The sequence below is a fragment of the Mus pahari genome, chromosome 21 (genome assembly GCF_900095145.1).
Source record: "Mus pahari chromosome 21, PAHARI_EIJ_v1.1, whole genome shotgun sequence".
Lineage (NCBI taxonomy): Eukaryota > Metazoa > Chordata > Mammalia > Rodentia > Muridae > Mus > Mus pahari.
Window position 1 is genome coordinate 12,879,089 of NC_034610.1, and position 26,867 is coordinate 12,905,955.

General features: G+C 36.8%; 1 protein-coding gene across 2 annotated transcripts in view; it reads right to left on the bottom strand.

Annotated features, from left to right (window-relative positions):
* Positions 1 to 566: 566 nt before the first annotated feature.
* Positions 567 to 26,867, bottom strand: part of Lnpep (leucyl and cystinyl aminopeptidase) — an 80,810-nt gene continuing 54,509 nt past the window's right edge. For both annotated transcript variants that reach the window (XM_029532793.1, XM_021221203.2), the window contains exons 9-18: positions 25,646 to 25,777; positions 23,291 to 23,451; positions 23,002 to 23,090; positions 16,425 to 16,608; positions 15,010 to 15,166; positions 11,554 to 11,738; positions 9,925 to 10,086; positions 4,394 to 4,534; positions 3,719 to 3,800; positions 567 to 3,122 (exon numbers count right to left, since the gene is read on the bottom strand). In XM_029532793.1, coding sequence (XP_029388653.1) covers positions 2,991 to 3,122; positions 3,719 to 3,800; positions 4,394 to 4,534; positions 9,925 to 10,086; positions 11,554 to 11,738; positions 15,010 to 15,166; positions 16,425 to 16,608; positions 23,002 to 23,090; positions 23,291 to 23,451; positions 25,646 to 25,777 — 1,425 coding nt within the window. In that variant the 3' untranslated portion in view covers positions 567 to 2,990. The remainder of the gene's footprint in view (positions 3,123 to 3,718; positions 3,801 to 4,393; positions 4,535 to 9,924; positions 10,087 to 11,553; positions 11,739 to 15,009; positions 15,167 to 16,424; positions 16,609 to 23,001; positions 23,091 to 23,290; positions 23,452 to 25,645; positions 25,778 to 26,867) is intronic.

Consider the following 26,867-nt stretch of genomic DNA (forward strand, 5'->3'; position numbering starts at 1 on the left):
ATAGCAAGAAGGTCTGTGAACACTCTGAAACAATGACCAATACAATGCGACAGAAGAGAGCATGAGCCTCTGGGGTGGGGGCATGGCCACTACTTTATTATATCTAATGTCATATTAGCAGAGGAAACTTGTCTCCTCCAATTCCCAGCTTTAATAAACTCTCAGATCTCCCAATCAATTCTTTTTCTTGTCTAGATTTCCAATTCTATCTTTTCTAATCAAGATATACCTTTCACAATACATTCAAGAACACCCCTTCTCTGGTAGTGATCAGAATGCTCATTCAACTGCTACCCAAAGCTGTCAGGTATTTGTGTGTTTATGCCCAAAGCACAAGTTGACCCCCAAGCTTTACACAGGCTTCAATTTTCCTTCCTAAAAGTACAGAGAGAAGAATTAAATCTTAGAGGAAGGAAATTGGAATGCTACTGATATACATCTCAGACTACAATGCCACCTCTCAGCCATAAAGAACTGACTTTGAGTTAGCTAAGAAGCTGTACATAAAGCTGTATGAAAACATACAGAATTCTGGGGGCAAATTAAGAGGCCTACCAAAATGTTGAAAAAAGTCAGGTGAAGGTTAAAGGTAAGACTTAAAATATGGCTCCAGCATCCTGGGAACGAGCAGCTACTAATAGCACTGGATCAAGAATTACCTCTTTTTAAGCCCATATCTTCACAAGGCTTTATTTACAACACAGCACACCACAAACATTCACACTCATACATGGAAAAAAAGCATTATTTAGGACAAGATTTGCCATATGCAGAATTACAAAGACTTTAAGATCAACAAGAAGATGGGCAGGTAAATCTCAAGGTTGAACTGATCTTGAGAGGCAGCAAAGGTTAAACCCTGTTATCAAAGCATAATCTATAATACAACATGGTAAAACATGGAAAGGGACAACCAAGACCCGCGAGAGCGTTTTTCCTTCACTCTAAAAATATAAAACCCTACGAACCTTCAGTATCAACACAAGTGTCAGACATTTACCAAAAGCACAAGGGGAATCTATAGATCTATAATTACCTATTTCACTAAAATAGCAAGATGATTCTATGACTCTCAGGAATAACATTTTCTACTAAAAAAAAGCACAAATAAAAAAAAAAAACAAACCAAAAAACTCTTTAGAAAAGATGAAATTGGGAGCAAACTCTAGGATTAAAGCAGGCTATTTTTCAGCTTGTCAGCCATTAAAATTTTATTATATAAAAATATTCTCATAAAATAAACTATAACTTTGTATATAACTCCACATATTCTAACTTTACAACAGTTGAATTAAAAAAAAAAGTGGCCTTTCTATGGTCTGACTCTGTGGAGTGTTTTCAGTGTTCACAAATGAGTAATTCCCTTTTTATGTACATAGACACTGTTTTCAAACAAAATATAGAATTTTCATGAGTTATTAAGAAGAAAGCTTCTCTCCTAAGAATCAAAGAAACACAACAATCTAGGAATAAGTCTGCATAGCTCAAAAAGTTCAAGTACACCCCTTCTCCTTCAGAAGGAGTGAAAGCGCCCACACTCTGCTCTGGGTTCCCTCCCTCCCTTGTTCTCTGCTTGATCCTTGGCCATTCTGTTTAACATAGTTTGGCCATAATAAACAAACAAACAAACAAACAAACAAAAAAAACTGTAATTTTTTCAACTAAACAAAATCACTGTTTTTAACAGTGAAAAAAGAATTCATAGCCCACCATATTTTCAACTTCTTCCTCTTCCACATTCTCATTGTTCCTTTAAGGTACTATGGTGAACTTCAAAGTAAAAAGCTTTAATTTCTTGAAGAGCCTATTTAAGAAATGCTTTTAACAGACAGTGTAACATAAAGTAAAAACCCACACATGGGTATGATTCACAGAGAAGAGGGTATGATTTGTAAGGTTCAAAAGGCAACTTAAACAAATTACATTCTTGGGTGAAAGTAATGACAAAGCCACCAGTGCTCACAGAAATCCTCCCAAGCATGGAGTGCTCCTCTACAGGAAAAAGCCTCCTCCCAAGCATGGAGTGCTCCTCTATAGGAGAAAGCCTCCTCCCAAGCATGGAGTGCTCCTCCACAGGAGAAAGCCTCCTCCCAAGCACGGAGTGCTCCTCTACAGGAGAAAGCCTCCTCCCAAGCATGGAGTGCTCCTCTATGGGAGAAAGCCTCCTCCCAAGCACGGAGTGCTCCTCCACAGGAGAAAGCCTCCTCCCAAGCATGGAGTGCTCCTCTATGGGAGAAAGCCGATGGAAGGCCTTACCAGGATACAAAGTTGGGGGTATTGGAATTTATGAGTAAAGTAATTAATGTTAACTCAGTTCAGAACACTTCCTACATACTACCATAAAGATGAAGCAGAAAGTGTTAAATATTTGGAAAACTGAAACTTTGAGCCTGACTGTGCAGCTGTTCAATTTAACAGAAATATGAAAAACTCTTTAGAACCTGGCTAATTTGCAGGAAAAAAATTGGAAACTGGACAAAACTTTTTTTTTAAAGAATCCCCAATCAGGTTTAAAAAACACCTGAGGTCATCTGTCTAGAGCTGCACCTTCAATATCTTTGCCACTGCACTCTTTTAGGGTAACTACCAAAATCCAGGTGTATCTCTTTAACAAGAAGCAACAAACAGCTGATCAATCAGCAACCTACAAACACAGTGGTTCTTACAGCAGACCTTCCTTGGTTGCACTGTAACAGTAATACTCTGGACACTAAGAAATAAAACAAAATTTCAAATCTGACCTTTTTCTCCATTTGTGTGTCAAAGAAAAATTATTCATTGTTATTGTAGATGAATGACATATAGGTGAATATAATTTTGTAATAAATAACTAGTACCTAAAGACATTTCAGAAAAGATATGAAAAATACAATTGGGCCCTGAGCTAACTAGAACTCCTAACAGTGCAAACAACTCAGCAGCAGGCCGGCCTTCACTCAACCTCTGCAAAAGCAGCAGAGCCATGGGCACCGGAGGATCAGCTGTGAGTGCTACAGCCACTGTGACAGCGTTTTCAGATTCCTGGCCATCCACTGGATATTCAGCTGAATCACTTCCAAAGCCTCCTGAACACACCGAAGCTTCAAGGTTGCCTCTGACTGATTTTCAAAGAATGCCTGGACCTGCAAGTTCCACAGAGAAGTATTTTAAACAAAGAAAGGCTGAGGCTTCCTGATTGGCCATTAGAAATAAGTTTTAACTGTGTGATGGTGGTTTAAAGGTCTGACACCTAGGAAGTAGGGGAGTATGGAAACATATAGGAGCAGTTCTATTCTTTAACACCCAAGGCATTTGCCTCAACCAAGTGTGGTAATATCTGAAGTGATCTTAAAAACAAAGGAACCTTTTCTCCCCTGCTGGTGCCTCTACTACTATCTCTATATGTCTTCTTTCCTTATTATTTCTTAAAACAGAAAAAGAACTCTGAAGGAAAAGTCAATCTAACATTAGGCTTGATAAATAAATTCACATTTTTGAATGAGATTCCTCAAAATAATTTTATTCCTAAATTATTTGTATTGAGGAAACAGCAAGTAGTGCTGAGAATGGAATCAGACTTTCATCTCCTATACGTGCAATCATTTCAAAATAATCTCAATGCGGAATCATTAGAATTGGTGAAAGAAGACAGAAAGGACTAAAATTAGCATGAAAAGCCTCCATGTCACTTCAACAGAGGAGCCCTGCATTTCCCCTGCTAGCATTTTGTACAACCAACCTCAGATAAATGTGTCTTTGTTGAAAATAAGTGAGTAGATCCAGCAACAATACTTTGTATGGTATAGGAGCCCAGATGGAACCTGAAGAAACACAAATATAAGAGAAAGCAATGAAGCAGCAGCTGACACCCAAAGCACTGTTCAAAGAAAATGAAGGAAATACTTTAATGCACAGGCAGAGTAGGGTCTTCCTCATGGAAATGCAGCCCAGAAGCTGGGGCATCTTTACACACTGATGCTGGGCAGGAAAGGAGGTAGGGACTTGGATATTCTGATAGAATTTTAATTTGGTTCTCAAAAATTACCTACACCCAGAAAAATCACTATTGCTTTAAGAGAAGAAGAGAGTACCTACACGTGCTACCTAGGTGATGCTTTGGCAATCAAGAAATATTTTGAATATATAACTAGACAAATATTCTGACTTAGTCCATGGCCAGGTTAGGATGACAAGCTTATGAGGTGTACCTGACCTTGATCAGCATTTCAATGGAACACCACTGCCTAGGGGTGTGATGCTTATAAATACAGATAGCAAATAGAAAGCTGCTGCATAAGAAGTTCTTCACCATTTAGAATGAATCTTAACCCCAAGGAGCCAGGAAGGCACTAAGAGCATTTTGCAAATGCACAGCCCGAGAACATGAAAGTCAGTCATTCCCCAAGAAACTTACTTATGTACAAGCTTATTCCAGTTTTCTTTAACAAAATCCCAAGCCAGCAAGTGTCCAGGGAAATGTCTGCCCACTGCTCTAATGATAAGTGACAACTTCTGTGTCCGGATGATATCACCATCAAGGCTACTTTTCATTAACCTGAAGAAGAAAACAGATTTAGTCTTCAAAATCATTGTGTTTGAAATGATGATCAAATTTAGATTAGTGTTGGGTTCCAATGTGAGCCTTTTTATAAATTCAAGGTAAATCAGGTTGGACTAGGCTTAGTATACAAGTTAAAACTTATTTGATTATTTTACTAGTCACGATATACATATTCATGTTTTGGCATATAATGATTTATGATATAAAAAGGAAAAACTGCAACTTACTACTATTTTGAGAACATTTACTGTTTTTTTTTTTTTTTTTTTTTCAGGTCAGGAATACTAAGTCTACTGGACACAAACATATAGACCAGTAGTAATTCTACTAAAAGACAAATAAATAATAACAAAATCAGTAAGAGTCAGGGCAATATGGCAACACCAGAGCCCAGCTATCTTACTACAACAAAGTACAAGGAGATGACCTTAAATAAATAAACCCCTTAAAGAAATACAGGAAAATAGAATCAAACAGGTTAAGGACAGGAAAAACTGTTCAAGACCTGAAAATGGAAATAGAATAAAGAAAACACAAACTGAGGGAATTCTGCAAATGGAAAACCTAGGGAAGAGAACAGAAACTACAGATGTAAGCATCACCAACAGAATATATGGGTTGGAAGAGAGAATCTCAGGCTTAGAAGATACTATAGAAGAAACTGACACATCAGTCAAAGAAAATGTTAAATTCTAAAAAGTTCATGACACAAAACATCCAGGAAATCTGGGATACTATAAAAAGACCTAACCTAAGAATAGTACGAATAGAAGAAGGTGAGGAGGCCCAGCTCCAAGGCCCAGAAAATACTTTTAACAAAATCATAGAAAAAAATTCCCCCAACCTAAAGAACAATAGGCCTATAAACATACAAAAAACTTACAGAACACCAAATAGATTGGACCAGAAATGAAAATCCTCCTACCATATAGTAATTAAAACACTAAGTGTACAGAATAATGAAAGAATATTAAAAGCTGCAAGGGGGGAAAAAGCCAAGTAACATACAAAGGTTTATCTATTCAGAATTACACGTGACTTCTCAACAGAGACTCTAAAAGCCAGACTCTAAGAGATCACAGGTATAGCCCAGACTTCTATATCCAACGAAACTTTCAATCACCATAGATAAATAAAACAAGATGTCGCATAACAAAAGCAAATTTAAACACTATCTATCAACAAAAACAACCCTACAGAAGATACTAGAAGGAAAACTCCACCCCAAGGAGGCTAACTACACCCAAGAAAACATAGGAAATAGATAATCCCACATCAGGAAAAAACAAACAAATAAAAACAAAAATGCACACATACATGCATGAGTGTGTGCCCCCCTCCCCACATACAGCCTCAGTCCCTCTCTCATAATCAAACTTGGGACTGAAATCAATCAATTAGAAACTAAGAGAACAATGCAAAGAATCAATAAAACCATAAGCTGGTTCTTTAAGAAATCAACAACATAGACAAATCCTTAGTCAAACTTACTTAAAGGCAGAGAGACAGTATCTAAATTAACAAAATCAGAAATGAAAAGGGGGACATGACAATAGACACTGAGGAAATCCAAAGAATCATTAGGCCTTATCTCAAAAGTCTGAACTCCACAAAATTGAAAAGTCTAAGCAAAACGAATGATTTTCTTGATAGATTACTCTTACCAAAGTTAAATCAAGATCAGATAAACAATTTAAGTAAAATGATAGTCCTTATGGAAATAGAAGCAGTCACTCAGGCCAGACAGTTGTAACACAGAATTCTAGAGACTTTCAAAGGAGAATTAATACCAATACTCTTCAAATTAGTCCACAAAATAGAAACAAAAGCAACATTACCAAACTAATTCACTGAGGCCAGTCATCCTGATACCCAAGCCCCACAAAGACTCAAAAATTACAGGCCAATGTCCCTTGTGGAATTGATGCAAAAATACTCAATAAAATACTCTCAAACTAAATCCAAGAATCACATAAAAAACCATTCACCATGATCAAGTAGGCTACATCCCAGAGATTCAGCAATGATTTAACACATTAAAATCAATCAATGTAATCTACCACATAAATGAACTGAAAGAAAGAAGCACACGATCATTTCATTAGATGTTAAAAATTCTGTGACAAAATCTAATACCCCTTCATGTTAAAGTCTTGGAGAGATCAGGAATATAAGGTACACATCTAAAAACAATAAAGGCAATAACAGCAAGCCAATAACCAACATCAAATTAAATGGAGAGACACTTAGAGCAATTCCATTAAAATCAGGAACAAGACAAGGCTGTCCACTGTCTCCATATCTATTCAATATAATACTTGAAGTTACAGCTAGAGCAGTAAGACAAGTGAAGGAGATCAACGGGATACAAATTGAAAAGGAAGAAGTCAAAGAATCCCTATTTGTAGATGATATGATAGTATACATAAGTGATCCCAAAAATTCAACCAGAGAACTTCAGCAGATAAACACCTTCAGCAAAGTGGCTTGATACAAAATTAACTCAAAGAAAAAAAAATTCAGTAGCCCTCCTTTATACAAATAAGAATAGGGCTGAGAAAGAAATTAGGGAAACAATACTCTTCACAATAGCCATAAATAACATAAAAGATAACTTTACCAAGTAAGTGAAAGACTTCAAGTTCCTGAAGAAAGAAACTGAAGAAGGTATTATAAGATCAAAAGATCTCCCATGCTCATGAATTGGTAGAATTAACAGTAAAAATGGCCATCTTGCCAAAAGCAATCTACAGATTCAATGCAATCCCCATCAAAATTCCAGCACTTTACAGACCTGAAAAGAATAATTCTCAACTTTATATAGAAAACCAAAAAACTCAGGATACCTGAAATAATGCTATACAATGAAAGAACTTCTGAGGGTATCACCATCCCTGATTTCAAGCTGTACTGCTGAGCAATAGTAATAAAACTCACATGGTATTGGCATAAAAAACAGACAGGTTGATCAACTGAATAGAATCAAAGACCCCAAATATACCCACACACTTATGGACACTTCAGTTTTGACAAAGATGTCAAAACCATACAATGGAAAAAAGAAAGCATCGTTCAAAACACAAATGGTGCTGATCTAGCTAGATTTCTGTTATGTAGAAGAATGCAAACAGACCCATATCTATCACCCTGCACAAAACTCAAGTCCAAGTCGATCAAAGACCTCAACAGAAGACCTGACACACTAAATCAAATAGAAGAGAAAGTGGGGAACTGCCTTGAACATATTGGCACAGGAGACAAATTCTCAAACAGAACCCTAATAGCTCAGGCACTAAGATCAATGATTAATAGATGAGGCCTAATGACACTAAAAAGCTTCCTTAAGAAAATGGACATCATCAATAGGACAAAACAGCAGCCTACACAACAGAAAAAGATCTTCACCAACCCTACCTCTGACAGAGTACTAATTTCCAAAATATATAAAGAACTCAAGAAATTAGATTCCAACAAACCAAATAATCTGATGAAAAATGGAGTACAAAGCTAAACAGAGAAATCTCAACAGAAGAATCTCTAAAGATTGAGAAGCTATTAAAGAAATGTTCGACATTTTTAGTCATTAGGGAAATGCAAATCAAAATGACTCTGAGATTCCACCTCACATATGTCAGAATGGCTAAGATCAAAAACTCAGGGTCAGCACATGGTGGCAAAGGTGTGAAGCTAGGGGAACACTCCTCCATTACTGGTAGGAGTGCAAACTTACACAACCACTCTGGAAATCAATTTGGCATTTTCTCAGAAAAGTGGGAATAGTTCTTCCTCACGAACCAGCTATACCACTCCTGGGCACATACAAAAGATATTCTAACATATAGCAAGGACACTTGCTCAACTATGTTCAGAGTAGATTTATTTGTAGTAGCCAGAAGCTGGAAACAACCTAGATGTCCCTCAATGGAAAAATGGATACGGAAAATGTGGTACAATTACATAATGAACTACTACTAAGTTATTAAAAATAATGATATCATGAAATTTACAGGCAAATGGATGGAAGTAGAAATATCATCCTGAGTTAGGTAACCCAGACCCATAAAGATAGGCATGGTGTGCACTCACTTATAAGTAAATATTAGCCATAAAGTACAGGATAACCATGCTACAATCCACATACTCAAAGAAGTTAAGTAACCAGTGGGGCCCATGTGAGAATGGTTGAGTCTTACTCAGGATTCAGGGGGAAAAAAGGCATTGGAGTCAGATGGAAGGAGGGAAGTGGGTGGGAGATAAGGTAGGGAGGGGATGGGGTAGAAAAAAATAAAGAAAAACAAAAAGGGAATGCTTATTTACCAACTATCATTTAGAAAGTGGGTCTGGCCGGGCATGGTGGCACATGTCTTTAGTCCTAGCACTCGGGAGGCAGAAGCAGGCGTATTTCTGAGTTTGAGGCCAGCCTGGTCTACAAAGTGAGTTCCAGGACAGCCAGGGCTAAACAGAGAAACCCTGTCTCGAAAAGCAAAAAACAAAAAAACAAAACAAAACAAAAAAAAGAAAGTGGGGCTGGGGGTTGGAGAGATGGCTCAGCGGTTAAGAGCACTGACTGCTCTTCTGGATGTCCTGAGTTCAAATCCCGGCAACCACATGGTGGCTCACAACCATCTGTAACAAGACCTGATTCCCTCTTCTGGCATCTGAAGACAGCTACGGTGTACTTACATATAATAAATAAAATAAATCATAAAAAAAAAAAGAAAGTGGGTGTGGGCAGGTCCCAGGCTGTCTCTGGGAGACTCTAGGATTTAGCTGAGCGAGTTTATGCTACAGAAGCAGCAGGCTAGGATGCTCCCTCTACCCTCGTATGGTTTTCAGGGTCCTAAGTTGCATGCACCTTTGAATTTCTTCTGCTCACTTGAACTTTTACTCTGCCTCCTCCTATTCTCGGTCAGGTCTTACTGCCTTTTTCCACCCACAAGCAGCTCCTGTTTCTAGGCCAGGCAGTTGAACATTAAGATTTATAAGCAATACATTCATGGGAAGATAGAATATGCACACTTCTATAGTTGTATAGTTGTATCTTTTTCTGAAGTGTTTGTATTTTCAAAGTGACAGAACAGATCGATATCTAGTACTAGCAGAGTTTAGAACATCATGCCAAGGGAGGACATTTCCCAGCAGGGCACACATGGAGTTTGTGATTACTGACATCTTCCCATCTCTCAAACCAAGTATATTCTGTATAATTGTTAAGGTTCAGTCCCCAAGAGAAGTCCAGCTCTTGGAAACTCCTCACCATAATGTCCAAGTCAGGAGCGTGTCAGAGTGAGAACTTAAGAGAAAATGGCCTCCTGCTCTAAACAGCAAAGTGAACCAAACCATTTTTGGTTTCTTTCTATCATGTTCTTTGAGTGGTTCCATACCAGTAAAGTTTATGTACATCCTCTGAGCTGGCAAGAGCTTCAAGTATTTTATTCTTTTCTGCTTCAGAGCCCATGGAGGAATACATGCTAAAGAGGAACAACCAGCCTTTCTCGGTTCTCGCTCCCACTTTGAACACAGTGATCATGATATCAGTAGGCAGGCTGTAAGAGAGGTAATGAAGCGTGAGAACAACAAGGGAAAATACCTGACTACAAAGGCGAGGCGTTGACTGGTTCAAATTCAATAATAACTGTAAATTTCATACAATGTAGAGTTAATTCAATGATGGTAAGTTTCACGGTATAAATCAATAAATATAGATTTGGGAGGCAGCGTGTAAGAAGGGAATGAAACATAGCCAAATGCCTTTATTAAGGTCTCAGAGCTAGGAAAATTTTCAGGCCTTTATTAAAATGTCCCATCTCAACTTTCCAAATGATATTTTAATCATTGCTTCAATATTCTCAATAAAGAATTAAAGCCCGGAAAGAATTAATTACATTCAAGAGCATTTCTCCTAACTGCTCACTTCACCAGTCGTTCCGTATCTAAATTAAAGGAGTCTTCTCTTACCCTTTGAGAAATATCTCGTATCAAACCCTCAAAAAGTTGGGGTCATGGAGTTTTTAGCTCCATCATTTAAAGTACTTGCCACACAATCATGCGGACCAGAGCTCAACAATTACCCTCCCAGTCCCATGTATACAACAGAGCTGGGTATGGGGAGATCTAGTGCTGAGGAGATGGAGATAGGTGGATAGAGGCCAGTGGTAGAGGCCTTGTCCAGCAAGTATGACACCCTAAGTTAGATCCTCAGCACCTCAGGTGGGAAGAGATTTAAATACAAACAACCAAAGCAGAGAACCAGACCAAGCGTGAGTGTGCTTGTTTTAACATCAGCACTCAGGAGGCAGAGATCGCCAAGCAGGGCTACACAGTTAGACCCCATCTCTAAACGAAACCCACCAGGCAAAACCAGAAAACATGTGTTGGCAAGGATGTTAAAAAAACTGGAATGTTTCTCTGTTGGTGGAAAGAAAAATCACACAATTACTATGAGAAACATGATATCATGAAAGTTCTTTAAAAATTAAAAATGGAATGCTAGGGAAAATAGTTCAATCCTAAAGAGCTTGTCAAGAAAGCATGAGTACTTGAGTCTGATCTCCAGAACCCACATAATAAAGTCAAGGAGGCGGTATGCATACCAACATTCGGAAGACAGAAACAGGCAAATCCCAGGGGCTCTAGCCAGCCACTCAAGACTATTTAGTGAGCATCAGACCAATGAAAGCCATTGTTTCTGAGGATTGGCATTAGAGATTGTTTTCTAGTATCCATACACATGTGAACTTACACAATCACATATATAGATATATGGTAAAACAAATATTAAATTCTCTGTAATCCAGCAATATCATTTTCAGATATATATCAAAAGAATTTAAATCAGATCTACAAGACCTAACAATTATATGTTTAAATTCATGGCAGTACTATTTACAAGAAGTAGAAGCAATTCAAAGGTCATGAAAAAAATCAATTAAATAGGTTAAGTGAATACAGGGGGATACCATTCCTTCTTTAGGAAATAATGGGAGACCCATTCAAGAAGATGTACATTTCACCTCTGAGTTCCATTTGATGCCATCCAATTGTCAAACAGGTTTGTTGCCATAGTGGTACAGTTCTCTAGGCTGTGGGCACAGGCAAATTCCAGCAAGGCTGACCGAAGCTCTCGCATGGATGGTGTGCCTTCATCCGTCCAAGTCTGCTGCTGGATTTGGTTCTGGAGCAATTTATGTACTCTGGCCTACAGACATGAAACATAATTGATTAAAATGGTATTGATAATAATTTAATCAATCAGGAAATCAGGACTACTACATATCTTTTCTCCAATAAGGAAAAAAGACATAAATAGTACTTATTAAATGTTAACTTACACATAAAGCCCAAATTTAACTGGAATGAAATTACCCAATAATAAAGTTACAAGTAGGACTTGGAATGATACAGCTCAACTCAGAAGGAGATCCCCCATCCCCTGATTTAACTATACAGCTCAGGTTGGCCTTGAATATACAATTCTCTTGCTGACATTATAGGCATATGTCACCACCTTTTGATAAAATATACTTCTTTAACAATGATTTAATGTTTAAATAGTTCTAAATCTATTATTAAAATTATATTAAATATACCACCTAATTTTAGGTCATTAGCAAATTAACCTAACAAAATTAAAGAGAAAATGGCATCTGCAGGGAACAGTATAGTTTACTTATTCCAAATGTAAAAAAGTCAAAGCTATAAAAAATGCAAATAGATGTATAGTATACATCCATGTTATTTACCTAGATTTACCAGTTTCTAATTCTTCATTTTTATGCACGTAAAACATATATTCTTATTTTAGCTAAATTGTTTGTAAATCATAGACATTATGAAATTTCATTTTTTAAAAAAGATTTATTTATTTATTTTATGTTATGTGAGTATACTGTAGCTGTGAGCCTTCATGTGGTTGTTGGGAATTTTTAGGACTCGCTCTGGTCAACCCCGCTCGCACCAGCCCAAAGATTTATTACTATACATAAGTACACTGTAGCTGACTTCAGATGCACTAGAAGAAGGTGTTAGATCTCATTATAGATGGTTGTCAGCCACCATGTGGTTGTTGGGATTTGAACTCAGGACCTTTGGAAGAGCAGTCGGTGCTCTTACCCACTGAGCCATCTCGCCAGCCCATGAAATTTCATTTGTATATCCTTAGTCTGTATATGATCAAAACACCCAGAAAATGGACAATTATTCAATACTATCACCTGCTTTTCTAACCAATGCATTGTCACAGTCATTTCTGAATGAAAGGACATTGTGAAATAAATGTGTAGTATAGAATAGGGAACCCCCTTTTCATCGTTTCCTCTGAAGAAACATAAAAGCTATTCCCAGAATGTAGAAGTCCCAGGGGAATGCCAGAGCCAGGAAGCGGGAGTGGGTGGGTTGGGGAGCAGGGCGGATATAGGGGGCTTTGGGGATAGCATTTTAAATATAAATGAAGAAAATATCCAACAAAAAAGGAAAAGAAAAGAAAAGAAAAGAAAAGAAAAGAAAAGAAAAGAAAAGAAAAGAAAAGAAAAGAAAGCACATAGATAAGTCACGCACAGAAAAGTTGGGAATGAAGTGTCGGGGGTCCACTGGCTAGTGACAAGGCTGAGATGGGCGCTCCCAAGCTCCTGGACATTCAGGCACCACTGGGTCATGAGGAGTTGAGAGCAGAGTTGGGGCTTAGGATAGAGACTAGCCTGGAGCCAGGGGGAATGGGAGCTCCAGCTTGGCACATCAGTAAAGTTCTTAACTTGGCTGTGACTGTGGCTGGGAGCTCAGAGGCCTTCTATGGGAGAATTAAGCCTCTCTGTAGGCAAAGGCCTGCTCCATGCTCCCCTTGGTGGCTCTGGATGAGATAGTCCTTGGTCCCAAACTTGTTACTGGTTGTTCATTGTGGGAAATGGATGCATCTGTGGAAAATGGATGCATACCATACCAACTTCACAGGGTGGACCCAAGATTAAATACCTTTTGCAGGAAGGAATGTCCAGGAAGGGGAGCTTATTGGCTAAACTCTCAGGGCCTTTAGATACTTCATTAGCATTTATGTGGGAAGTACAGCACAAGTTCCAGGTCAAGAATTTTTTTTTCTGGGCCCAGAAATTTGCCAAGGTGGCATTTAACAAAAAAATGTAAGGAGTTCTAGCACTAAAGGGACCAAGTCTTAGATACTAAGCCTCCCATCCTTGCACTCACTCACTCCCCAGTCCCTTGGATCTTACTCTATCGAATGTTCCAAACAAATACCTGAAACCACAGAGCATGAAGACGCAGCAGGAGATGGCTTACTTAACACCAACAGGAAAATACTCCAAAGACCCAATTTGTGATTTCAACAAATGGATAGCTTGAGATAATTACCAAACGCTTCCTAAGACTAATCTCTGCTACCATGAAACTAACTAGCTAGACAGCTTTAGAACAGGCAGACATTCTATTCTGCCTTCCTTTAGGGTATTTTTAAAGCCCTTCAAATCAGTGTCCTTCAAGATTGATGAAAATAAGTGATGTGTATTAGTCTTGTCTGCTACTATTGATACTACATTGAATAGTGTACTTCCCCCCAATTCATATAACCTTAATTGGGCACTGTCTCTGTAGATATAATCAAGTGAAAATGAAGTTATACAGTTACTATGAGCTCTAAACTAGGGGTTGATATAATGATGATAACTGGCCAATTAGGGCACAGAAAAACAGACAGTATAGTACCTTGTCAAGTGACATGAATTTAAGGAAGGAATGACAAGGCTTACTAGCATTTACCTGAAACTAAGGAAAATGCAGGTAGTAGATAATTCTTTACAAGGTTCTCTATGCTGCCAACACGGTGACTTTAGCCTTCTAGCCTCCAGGGGCATAATAGAGTTTCTGGTATTTTTGTACAACAAGTTTGTAGCCATACATTAAGCAATCCTAGGTAACTACTATATTACCTTAATTGTTGAAGTGTCAAACGTAATAGCTGTTAAGACTGAGTGACTGGTCTGAAGAGGGAGGGGGTCTAATACTAAGCTCATACAGTCACTGCTACCTACCAGCATCGCTACCCATGCAGAGCAGTCAGCAACAACTACTAGGCAGGGTATTTTCAGAACAAACATTCTACATTTTATAATGACCACTAGCAAATTAATAGGATCTCTCCTTTTTAAATGACTTTGTTTTAATGTTGTGTAAAAACAAGAGGGACTCTAAGGACATTTTCTTTTTAGATGGCTCTATTTAACAGCAGACAGATGTCTATATTTTGATATTGAAAGAAAACTATTTTCACGTAAAAGTTTCATCAACTTTTCATGATAAACAATGGCATTCTGATCCAAAATAGATATTTCACAACCAGCAAAATAAAAAAAAATTGGAATTTATTGCTTTTTTTAAAGAAAGAAATGTTCAAAGCTGAACAGAATTGTGAATAACAGTATTAAAGGTAGGCCATCAGAGAAACTGAAGAAAGGGAGACTTACCACCAATCGGGAGGACAGGTCCATGTGCCCCAGTTTTTCTAGGAGATTATAGATAAGGTTTGTCTGGAGCAGGGCTTCAGTGATGGGTGCAGTGTGTGTCTCATTTTTAAGATAGTCAATCAAATCAAATGCCATTCGAAGAGGCACTTTGCCAAGGCTATGGAATAAATGAATATGAAGTATAAATCTACTGAGACACACATAACTTCATGGAGGAAAACTTTATAGTGAGTATTTAGGTCTGTAGACAAGAAACTTAGGCTTACAGTAGCATCAGACAATGTTAGATTCAAGTAAATATATTTAAATGGCTCACAGGTAAGGGTGTACTTTAATAGAAAGATACACAACAGCTCATTTTTTTGATCCAGAAGTCAGTTATTATTGGGCACTGCCTAAGTAGAAGCATTACACTGTCTTGGAAAAGATGACTGCTATTAATTTTATTTACTAATTACTTCTATCTGTCACAAGATTGGGGATAGCATACCTCTATCTAAATAGTAACTGATTTGGAATACCTAAATCAGAACACAGACAAATCTTATTTCTTGCTGTCAACTCAGTTTGCCAAATTGTAAACTATAAACTCTTTATTTATAAACTCTCTTGCGAGTTTACAGTGAAGACTAAGCAGTTAGGCTGAGTAGGGTGTTACATGTCTTTAATCCCAACACTGAAGAGGAAGACAGGTGGGTCTCTGAATCTGAAGCTAGTTGATGCAGCTCCAAGCCAGCCAAGGCTACACAATGACACCCTGTCTCAAACAAATAAACTAACTAACTAAACCAGGCAGTTTGTAAAAGTCATAGCAGTAGTGGGCGAATAGACATAACAAGGCTATTTCATATTTAAAATACAGTCAAAATTTTAAAAGTAATAATGATGAGTATTCTTTGTGTTTCTAGGTCTGGAGTCAATCTAAAATTGTAAGCTCTCCAGAAAACACTTCTTCAAAAGACCACTGCCATTTCTTGGCTTTGGGCTTCTATAATGTATATGGTGGTCGGGGAGGTAACCCACACACGTATAAGGAGGCTCCAGTCACTAGAGATGCTACTCAACTAACAGGTTAGCACTAAGCTTTAGGCAGAAGCCAATTTCTTCGTGAAGAGAATTCTTTCATAAAATAATGTGAAGCTTGAATTCTTATAACAGTTTTACTGAACAAAACATGTATCCTACTTGTTGGTATCAATTCTTGGATATAGTGGGTCCTGTTTTATGCTATCTATTTAGTGTGTTTATAGCTGATGTTTCTAACATTATAAAATCTCTGAAAGCAATGAACATGTTTAATATTTTCCAAATCTTCTAAAACTCTACTTGTTCTTTCAACCTGTTCTCTGACCTGTTCCTTACTGCAATACCATTTAAAAATATGACAACCACAATGTAAATCAAGCATACTCTACCCTGCAAGTTCAAAGATGTTATTGATCAGGTTGGCTCGGTCTTTGTCACTCAGAACATAAGGATTTCTTTTTAACTGATTGATTAGAGCTGTCCAGTCATCATGAGCATAGTGAACAATGTAATAGCCAGTCATGTTTGAATTGACTTTGACCCACTGCACTTGTTCTGTAAGATTGATGACATCTAAAAGAGAAGAAAAATTAAAACACCAAGAGAGAAGACAATAGAGGGCTTTGGTTTTTGTTTTTTTTCAAAGTTAACAAAGTATGTTTTCATATCTACGATTCTTTTAAGAAACTAAATAGTTATGTGCTGGTACAGTACGTTTCACATTAATGAAGGTTGCTACTCATTCAAACATTATTTATTCATCATACATTATTAGCTCTAGGATTAGGCACTGGAGAACAAATGACAAAGAAGACAGGGGGATCTGTTTTTATGGTCTAATAAAAGCACCTAGATACAACACCACATAAGTGTCACTGGTGGAAAAAGAAAATACAACATTTATGGAAGCATACAGAACTATTTCACTCTGAAGGGCAGTCTGGAGAGGCTTTGTGAAGGAAGATATGGCTAAGATGTCATTCTTTTAAGTGACTTCAGAATACACAAGCCTTAAGAAATTATGCATGAGGGAAAAGGGATGGTGTGCAGAGTGGAACAGCAGCTAAAACAGTGGGTGCACTATGCAAAGTATGTTCCATCTCAACCTTTGTCTTTTATTATGCTATCAAAAAATTATTTGGAAAATAATTCAAAGCTATCAAAATAAACATTAGAAAAAACTTAAGGTTTTGTTAGGCACAAGATAAATAGTTGAGTTAAAATAACAGAATAGTGACATTTATTTTTTAATACATACACACACATATATGTGTATGTATGTATGTATGTGCGTGTGTGTATGTATATGTACACACCTATGTGCATGTGCTAAGAGAATCGTTAAAAATGCCTATGAATTTTGGCAAAGAGAATGTATAAACAAGGAACTGACTACAAAATATACTGATGAATTTTCAACATGCTTAAAATTATGAATAATTATGTTACTAAACACTAAAATTACTAATAAGAATGTTCCTAAAAGTTGACAAGGATGTAGGTGCAGCAGGAGAGTTATGCTTGGAAAGCCCTGAAGTGAAGATTTGCTAGAATAAGCACAAGCCCTATGTACTGATCTTTCACTATTAACTTCTCAGTCGACCAAGTGAGGCACCTAGCAGGAGATTACAAATCCTTATCAAATGAATGAATACATAATGACTAAGATCATAATAAATAATTTCAAACCACATTAAAATATGATATATTATCTTCTGATCTTAAAGTAAAAATATACATTTTTTAATTATATTAAAAAAATCATCTAAACCCAATGATATTGTAGCATATATTTACTGTCATGCTTGTTTGAATTAATGGAGTATTTCCTACAGTTATCTTCTATGTGTTGATGTTCATCCTGCATTTTCACCTTTAACTTCCCCACCCCTTCATTTCCACTGTCTTCATAAGCAATGCCCAAATAGCCAACTTTTCATTTCAGGACTTGCCCCACTTTAGTCAATCTCCTGTTTTGAAACATTTAAATTTTTTCCTTATCATAATACTTATATAGTGAATTATTTTCATACAAATTGCTTTAGAAACATATTCTAACATGAAAGATAGGTTAGTGCTTGAAGTTTGACTTACAGTTTGTCAAGTTCAAAAGCATAAATTATTAGACTTTATCTGATGAGTCCTTTTATTACTAATTTTGCTGATATTGTAGACATTCTGAAGATGAAAATACTTCTAATTATGTCTTAATAGAACTATCAGTCCTTTTAATTAAAAGATTCAGTATTTATTTCTTTTTTATTCTTGACATAGTAATAGATGGGAGAGATCAATTAGGTGAAATAAATTCATATAATTCTTTTTTCAGGGTAATATGTAGTTCTGGGAAGTATTAATGAAGGAAAAAGTCATGGTTCCAGGTTAGGGCCACTGTAAATAGGCTTCTAACTGATGAGAATAATTATATCATTAGCTAATCCAAAAAGTACAATATTTTCCATTTGGGTTAGCAAGTATAATCTTGTGTGGCGCTTTTAAAGATAAAGCCTGGGGATGAGGTATTACACAGCCCCATCTCCTCTGACCTCAAAAGGAATGCTAAGCATGGCCACCATTTCAGTGGATGGGGTCATGAATGGTGGAATAATGAATATTTTCATTGATGAGAAAGGACTATTCTGCAAACCTGACCAACTCCAGATAATAGAGGGAAGAAATACAGCAGGGAGTATATTTCAAATTGTGACTGTTATCAAGTTGCCAGAACATTAGCAACATAGCCAACAGCAGAAGAGATAGTAGGTTTATGGTATATAGTAGGAACTAGGATGCAGGACATTAAAACCATAGGTATCAACAAATAATCGCTTTATACATAAGGATGAAACTGGTTGCTAGCTCAAATGTATATGAGACTACTTTTATAAGTTTTAAATTTATTATAATCATAACATTAACAGTTTGGTTTTCATAGTTTATTGTAAAATAAAATAGAGTGAGCAATTTAATTTTAAATGGCAAAAAAACCATTATCTCAGACAAAGTAATCTAATTGTGATTTTAAAAACCATTTGTCTATAAGCTATGAAAATCAACTACTGTTTTATGAAGAAATATTGAAGTCCTGAACAAATAAATAAAAATACATGTTCTTACTATAAAATTAGGAACTATGACATCCAGGGGATTACCATCCTACACAGTTTAGCTCTATCCCTAGCAGAAGCCCATCCTTCTTTGCATCACTTCCCTTCCTCTTTATCTTAGTATGTAGGAACAAAGATAACGGCACATAAAAGTATGTCAGCAAACCACCTCCCTTTTTTTTCTTTCTAATTGTTTTTCCTTCCAATGATACATCTTCTAGTTTCAAAGAAATATTTCTGGAATGGTGACATACTTTTCCAGAAACATACAATTTCCAGTTAGAATTAAATATCTCATAGAATTAAATATTTTGGGTTCAAAAATATATATAAAACATAGATAACAGAAATGAAAGACAAAGTAAAATTTTTTAGCCTAACCTAAAATATGACCCTCTTTAGTTTGTTATTTTGTGTAACAATTATTCAAAAACAATGTGTGTGGGAAAAGGTGACAACGATGCTAACTGGACTTTACACACATGACTGAACCAGTAAATCAAGCTCAGAGCCCTCCTGTATACCTAAGGAACCAGAGGATCTTAGAGTGCCGTAATTATTCTCTGCTACATTTTGAGGATAGAAAAAGAAACTGCAACTAAGTTGAGAGTAATTATTATTGGGGTATCAGGGGCCAAGAAGATTCTAGTGTCCTTAGGGTCAAGCATGTCCTTCTGAGAGTAGAGTATTTTCAGTGTGTGCTCAAAATCTGAACTGGCAGAAATTAAAGCAGCAACAGTCACAGGCGAACTATAGTATTAGTGACAATTATATCAAATTAGGCCAGTTCCAGCTGCAGATTCAACAATTATATCCTTTTTGTATATTCCCTTTTACTATGAGTTTTACCAATGAAGAAAAATAAGACACTTCATTTGGCTTTAAATGTTCTTTCTTCATAGTACTTTTAGTCGACATTATAATTCAATGATTTCATTTATTCATTCAGTAATTCTTTATGCACCTACTACACGCTAAGTTCATTAGTGTGATTTATAATCCACAATATTTACCCTCAAGGGGAGATAAATATAACATGGGTAGAGACACAAGTAGACAGTATTTACAGAATATTCTGAGTAGAAAGTACAAATTGTTATTTGAAACTATAAACTAGAGATCTATCTTTCTTGGGATGCAGAGGTCTTTGGGGAACGAGCCATGGCTTAGCTAAGGGCTGAAGAATGAAAAGAAGGAAGTCAAGGGAGTGGAGTCAGGGTGTTCTTCAAGGAGAAAGCATAGCACACACAAGAGTTTAGATGCAAATATGGCCTGTTTGAAGTGCTGGAAAATATTCTGTGCAGCAAAAACAGGTAAGAGAGATGCGGAGGGGAGTAGAAGGAGAAAGAGTGGGAGAGAGACACAGAGAAGAAAGGGAGGGAGAGAAGGAGAATAAGGAGGGGTTAGAGGAGAAGCCAGGGAGGGGATTACAAGGAGAAAGAGTGGGAGAGGAACAAAGAGAAAAAAGGGAGGAGGAGAAGGAGGGAATAGAGGAGGGAAGGGAGTAGGAGGGGGAAAGAGGGAGGGAAGGGGAGTAGATCGAGGTGGACAAAAAAGAGAAGGAAAGCAGAAAGCAGGAGAGAGGTGATGGGGGAAGTGTGGAGAGGGGGAAAAAACCAGGAAAAGAGAAAGCATAGTGGGGAGAGGGAGGAAGGCAGGCTATGGTTCACACACATACATACATACATGTCTACATTCATTGTTGAAAGCTTAGTCCCAAGCTAGAGGATCTTATCACTGACAAGGAACTGCTAATCTCACTGATATATTGGTAGAGAATGGGCACTTAGGAGGGAGGGTCTGGAGGAAGAAGGTTACTACTTTGGAATGTCTCCATAAAGGTTTAATCTGCCAAGGTTTTTTTTTTTTTTTCTCTTTTCCCAGATGCCAGGAACTGAAACCTGTCAAATTGTGAGCTAAATTAAATCTTTCTCCCCTTTAAATTATTTTTGTTATTCTGTTATAGCAACTAAGACTTGACTATGGTAAGGAATAAGTAGGAAAATGGAACTATTTTATAAAGTATGAATCTCAAGAACAGTTTACCACATGCACATATAAACAGAGCTTTTAAAGAGCAGACAGAAGCAGATTTCTTATTGCCTATTTCTAATACCAACAAAAAAATTAAATACTATTTTGAAGTTTGCAAATGTCTTTATTGGCCTCTTTTAAATGCTGCATTGGATTTAGACTACACTGATGTATGCCCAGTAGGGAAGGTTGCTCTTCTTCTTTGGGTCAAGGCACCATTTTAGGAACTCCTAATGGTTAGAGTTCTGTGTTGGCAGGGAAGGCAACACTTTTTCACACATTAATCAAGGAGATGGTGGGATCCCTATCTGCCCCCAGCACTACACACAGTGTGAGTGCTGTGTGGGCAGTGTGCTCTGCTGCAGTGTGTGGTGAAGTTGCAAGGAAATGGCACCCTCACTGCAGCTGGCAGCTGGCATCTTCCTACACGGAAGAGCAACTTAGTGTCAAGTACCTGATCAACCTGATCACAAACCTAACAATCTACAATTGTGAGAAGCATAGATTTAAAAAAAAATCATACAATAGGAAAAGAAACCTTATCACCTAATATTCTTATTTTAATAAAGACAACTGATGAATCATGGGTATATAAAAATGAAGGACTATGCCAATTATATTTTTTACCACATATTTTTAAAAGGCAAGGTATGGAAATCATATGTACATAATGATTTCAAGTAGAAAAATTGTAAAATGATAAGTAAACACTAGTGAACTGATGACAGCATTATGACTACCTACAAAGCTTATGATTAAAGGTTCTTTAGTAAGGGCATTAGTAATAGTGTCTAACATGATCTTAACACATGCCAGACATTATTTTAGGTACTTTATATAAATAAACTCTAAGAATTCTTGTTGCAGCCCTACTTTAGGCTCAGCGAGGCCAAACACCTCATCTAGAATCTAGTTAAATGGAAATGGTAGAGCCATGGTGTGAACCAGACAATTGGGCTTTATTCACCCATCACAATGTAGATATGAAAACAGATCCAAATCTAAGCAAGAACTTTCCCTTTTTCATAAATCTAAGGATTTCATTGCTGATTCTCACATAATCCTTATGTTCTTTAGGGATGTAGATATCACAGATGTATTTCACAAGTGTTTCAAATTTGGAACATTGTAGATTTTTCGACCATTTGTACAATTTTTAATAATAGAACTTCATAATCTGGAAATCTGAAACCTAAAATGATCTAAAAAATCTGACCTATTCTGAATGTTATGACGAAGCTCATGTAGGCTTTACTGAGCCTGTATCATGATTTATTATCTCCTTGTTATCATAGTTCCTTGGCCCGTTTTTAATTACCAAAGAATGTACATGTCTACAAGATATGTTATAATAAGCATTTACTGTAAATTTAGGTCATGAATCAACCTTTATTATGTATATAAATAATCTATAAAGTGCTTGTTAAAACGCACTGGCTGCAAGCCAGACCTGGAGAGTAGATAATAACATTCTAAGCAGCTGCTCTGGTTCTTTTACTTATTTTGTAACATAAAATATTTATCTAGGACCTAAAAATAAAACATTGCCAAAATATTCTTTAAAATTCCTTTAACCTTCTTTTAAAATTTATTTATTTTTATTTATTCACTTTAATAAACTTATTTCTTACAACTAAAAGCCAATGCTATACATATAAAGAGTCAATCAACCTTATTGTAGTCAAATGTTGGATGACGATATACGACATTAGATCTGAGAATGTACATACTGGAAAAATATAATCTATTATCTGCCCTATGTTCAAAGTTTTAAAATTACACTATTAGTAATTTTTTATCAGAAAGGCATTAACTCTAGTCACACCTGATTTCTTGTCCAGTAGTGAAACTGACCGATGTTCTGCATAGTCTCTTCCATCAGTGACATAGGATATTGGAATATGCCAGAGGTGGCTGCAGAAGAAAAGACGGGAGGTTAGCTCTCTTCCTGATCCTCAGACGTGGCTTCAGACAGTAACTGGAAACTCAAAGTTTCCAAGCTCCTTCTAGAGAGGGAAGACCTCATCAGTTTTCACAAGAAGGATGGCATAAACCATCTAAAATTCTTATACCTGAAGGTAGAAACCAGACAAGCTGGGGGAAGTGGATGATACCTTGTGTCTGAAGCCTGAATTTCTGGTTGCATGCTTAGAAAAAATCTTTCTTGTTGTAGAAGAAGCTCAGTCCCCTTCCTCTGGACTGTCACTAATGGGAATCCTTTCTGTAGGGTCCAGGTTTTCATCATTTTCTTTACATCTAGAGTTTTGTCTGTGACCTATTAAATTAAGAAGAATTAATTTTGCTTAAAGATAAACTTAGTATAAAAGTTTTAGTCTACTTTGCCTGTACCTTTTCCTCTTTCCTTAATCTATTCCATGAAGACCACATAGAATTAATACTGAGTTGAGTTTACACTTTGCATCACCCTAAGTCAGGAGCTGCTTAAGCAAACTAGCTTGTAATGTAAGGGGGAGTTTCAGCATGAATGGCACCACGCTGAAAGGCAGCAGGTGTGCTGCCAACCTGTAGAGTTTAGCATCAGAATCCAAAGAGGGTGAAAGTGAACTTTTGGGCCACAGCACCTTTACTTCACAAAGATGCAATGAGTGAGAAGTATTCTGGTTTGGATGCACTGTAACTCGGTCCCCAGAAGCAGCAGGTCTGCACCCTGCCTTACCCCTACTCTGAGACTTCACTATCTTTTAAGTGCCCAGTCTTAGAGGGGAGTTAAAGGGTGGCAGATAATGTCAGCAACAGTTACAAAGAATCTGCTCCCTTAACTGAGTCTCTTAGAGAACAACAGTAAACTTCTTGGTGATCATAGATCTTATTTCCCACACATATGTAAACTTTTCCTGCAAAATCTAAAATCTAATGTCACAGGTTATTTAGACCCTCTGAAGCTCACTACTCCAAGACATCTGGTATCAATGATCAAAAAGTGGTTCATGATACATGGTCTCTTTATGTAACAGGAAGGTTACATTTATGATTTAGCCTATTTTTCCGGATTACTCATAGATGTAAATTCAAGCCACCACATCATCATAAAACCTGAACTATTACATCACCACAGCAGGTTCCACTTCAAACACTACATGCTGTTTAAAGTACAAAAGTACAAAATGATGTTCCCCAGTTTCATTGAGGTATTGATCTTATCTTTCTCATGGCTCCAACCTATTTATTTCAGGTCCAGTGGCTGGGAAAAAAAGCAAGATACTTTGAGAAGTTTATAGTAATCTGAAAAGAAGAGACTAGTGTATTGTTTGAAATAGGTGATGAAGAAACTGAGAATAATGTTACAAAATAGGTTGGGATGTTATTTGCAGTGAGTGATGAAGTCAGGCATATGTTCCAAATGTCAGGATGTGTGTGATGGGAACCAAATAAGTGATAGCTCTCGACTGAAGTGCCAACATATGACTGGAGGGGAGATAATACAGAAACTAGCGTAAGGAAATAAAAATTATTTTCTTCTCTCAAACAGAACTCAATAAGAAAGTGAGGTGGCTCAGTGAGTAAGACCACTGACTGCTCTTCCGAAGGTCCAGAGTTCAAATCCCAGCAACCACATGGTGGCTCACAACCATCCGTAAGGAGATCTGACGCCCTCTTCTGGAGTGTCTGAAGATAGCTACAGTGTACTTACATATAATAAATAAATAAATCTTAAAAAAAAAAAAGTCCTATCTTCTGGGTGAAAAGTACCATTAAAATGTAGTAGCATTTAGAGTAGGTGATGAGACAGATCCAAAGGAAGAGGTCTTGATTGAGCATTCATAAGACTAAAACTATGTGTGATGTTTTGCATATACGTGGTTTTGCTGAAGCAGATGACATGAACTTTTGTCGGATCTTCGGCTATATCTATGATCTTGCAGAGCACAAAGAACCACCAATCTAGATCAGAATAACAAACTTAAAAGGCCTACCAGGACTGTGCAGCCAACATATGTACAGAGGCAAGTTCAGCTCATACACTGCACTGAAGAGGAGCTTCTATCTAATTACACTACTTGTTATAAAGTGGAAGTGTAACAAAAGCAAAGAGACAACTCAAGGGCAGTATGGAACTCATGGTAATCATCTTGTGATATATCACTGAGAGGGTTCAGGGCCCCCAAATCAAGAGATTCATATAGACTCATTAATTGAAGATAGAAAAACTAGAAAAGGTAACTATTTCAAAATGTTCTTTGCAGAAAGTATCAAAAATATGTAATATTCATTAATACCAAAAAGAAAAATTGTCCTTGCTTAGCAAACTAGGGATAGAGATTAAGGTACAGAATAATATGACCATCCAGGGCCAGATACATTTGTTTTTAAATAACAAACAGTATTTTCATGTCTTGACTTTGATAACAAATACTTACATGCTAAGCTCTACCTTCTCTCTCTTAAGTAGCTCTCATTGGTACCATTTCTCAATGTGACAGCTGGATTGAATTATCCACATTACTTACCTCATTGAAGCTGTCCCAGAGATCATCGCTTTGAATAGCTGCATAGCTGTGATTGTGCAGGTAAAGAATGACAGCATGCCGAAATACATCTTCACTAAGGTAACTTTTCAGCATCAACAAGAGAGAAGCTCCCTGCTCAAAAAATTGAGAAAGAGAAGAAAATATCAAACTATTAGAGGCTAAAGAATCAAGAAGCTAAGATTGAAAATAAATCATTTCTAAAATATGTGATTTCATATATATAAAAACATTGTTATGGTACATTATTAGTCTTCTATGTACACAGATGAAGAACATATTTAAATACAAATATTTAAAGATATAAACAATAGCAAAGGGAACTAAGATTCCTATGTACAATAAATCAGCCATGAGCCACTCTTTGTGGTCTTTCAGTGCACTTTGCTGTTTTCATGTCAGCATTAAAACAGTGTGTATTGTCAATAGGAAAATGACAAAATTTCTATGGCATCTCTTTCCCCATCTCCAATGCATAAAGTACTATCTACACCCATGTGCATACAAGAGGAAACATAGTCAGTTAGCAGAGCTTTGAAAATCTCTGGTGGTAGTAATTACATTCTAATTTTAGTCTCCCATGTTACTGAAACAATCAGGATCTTTCTCCTTCTGAAGAAATGTACTATACTAATGAATGTACAGAGGAGGAAGCAACCACTAAGACTACAGACTGAGCTTACAAGTTTGCAGGCAATAATATACCCTCTCACACACACATCACATTTCCAACCAGGAAACAACTACCTTTTTGTGCCATTTCTGATTTGAGAGAGAAATCAGGTTGCTCTATTAGCAATTGATATTATTTTCTATATCTAGCTTATGTTATATCTTCTATAATGAATGCTAGTTAAGCGACCAATTTAAAGATGCAACTACAAAAACAGTGCCTACTACAGTGCCTAGCAGCAAGCACTCAACACAATGTTTGAATGACTTTCACTTGTGATAAAAATGTAGCAATATCAAGTCATCAAGACTATCAGTAATAGCCATTACACTCATTTTTTTTACACCATAGCTGTATTTATTCTATAAAAGTAAGCAATATTTTTCTCAACAATTCCTTCTTTTCTCCTACATGACCAACTTTCTCCTCTATAATATTCCCAACAAATGTCAAACATTCTTAATATCTATTTATCTATCTCTATATATGTATGTATGTATGCATGCATGTATCCATCCATCCATCCATCTA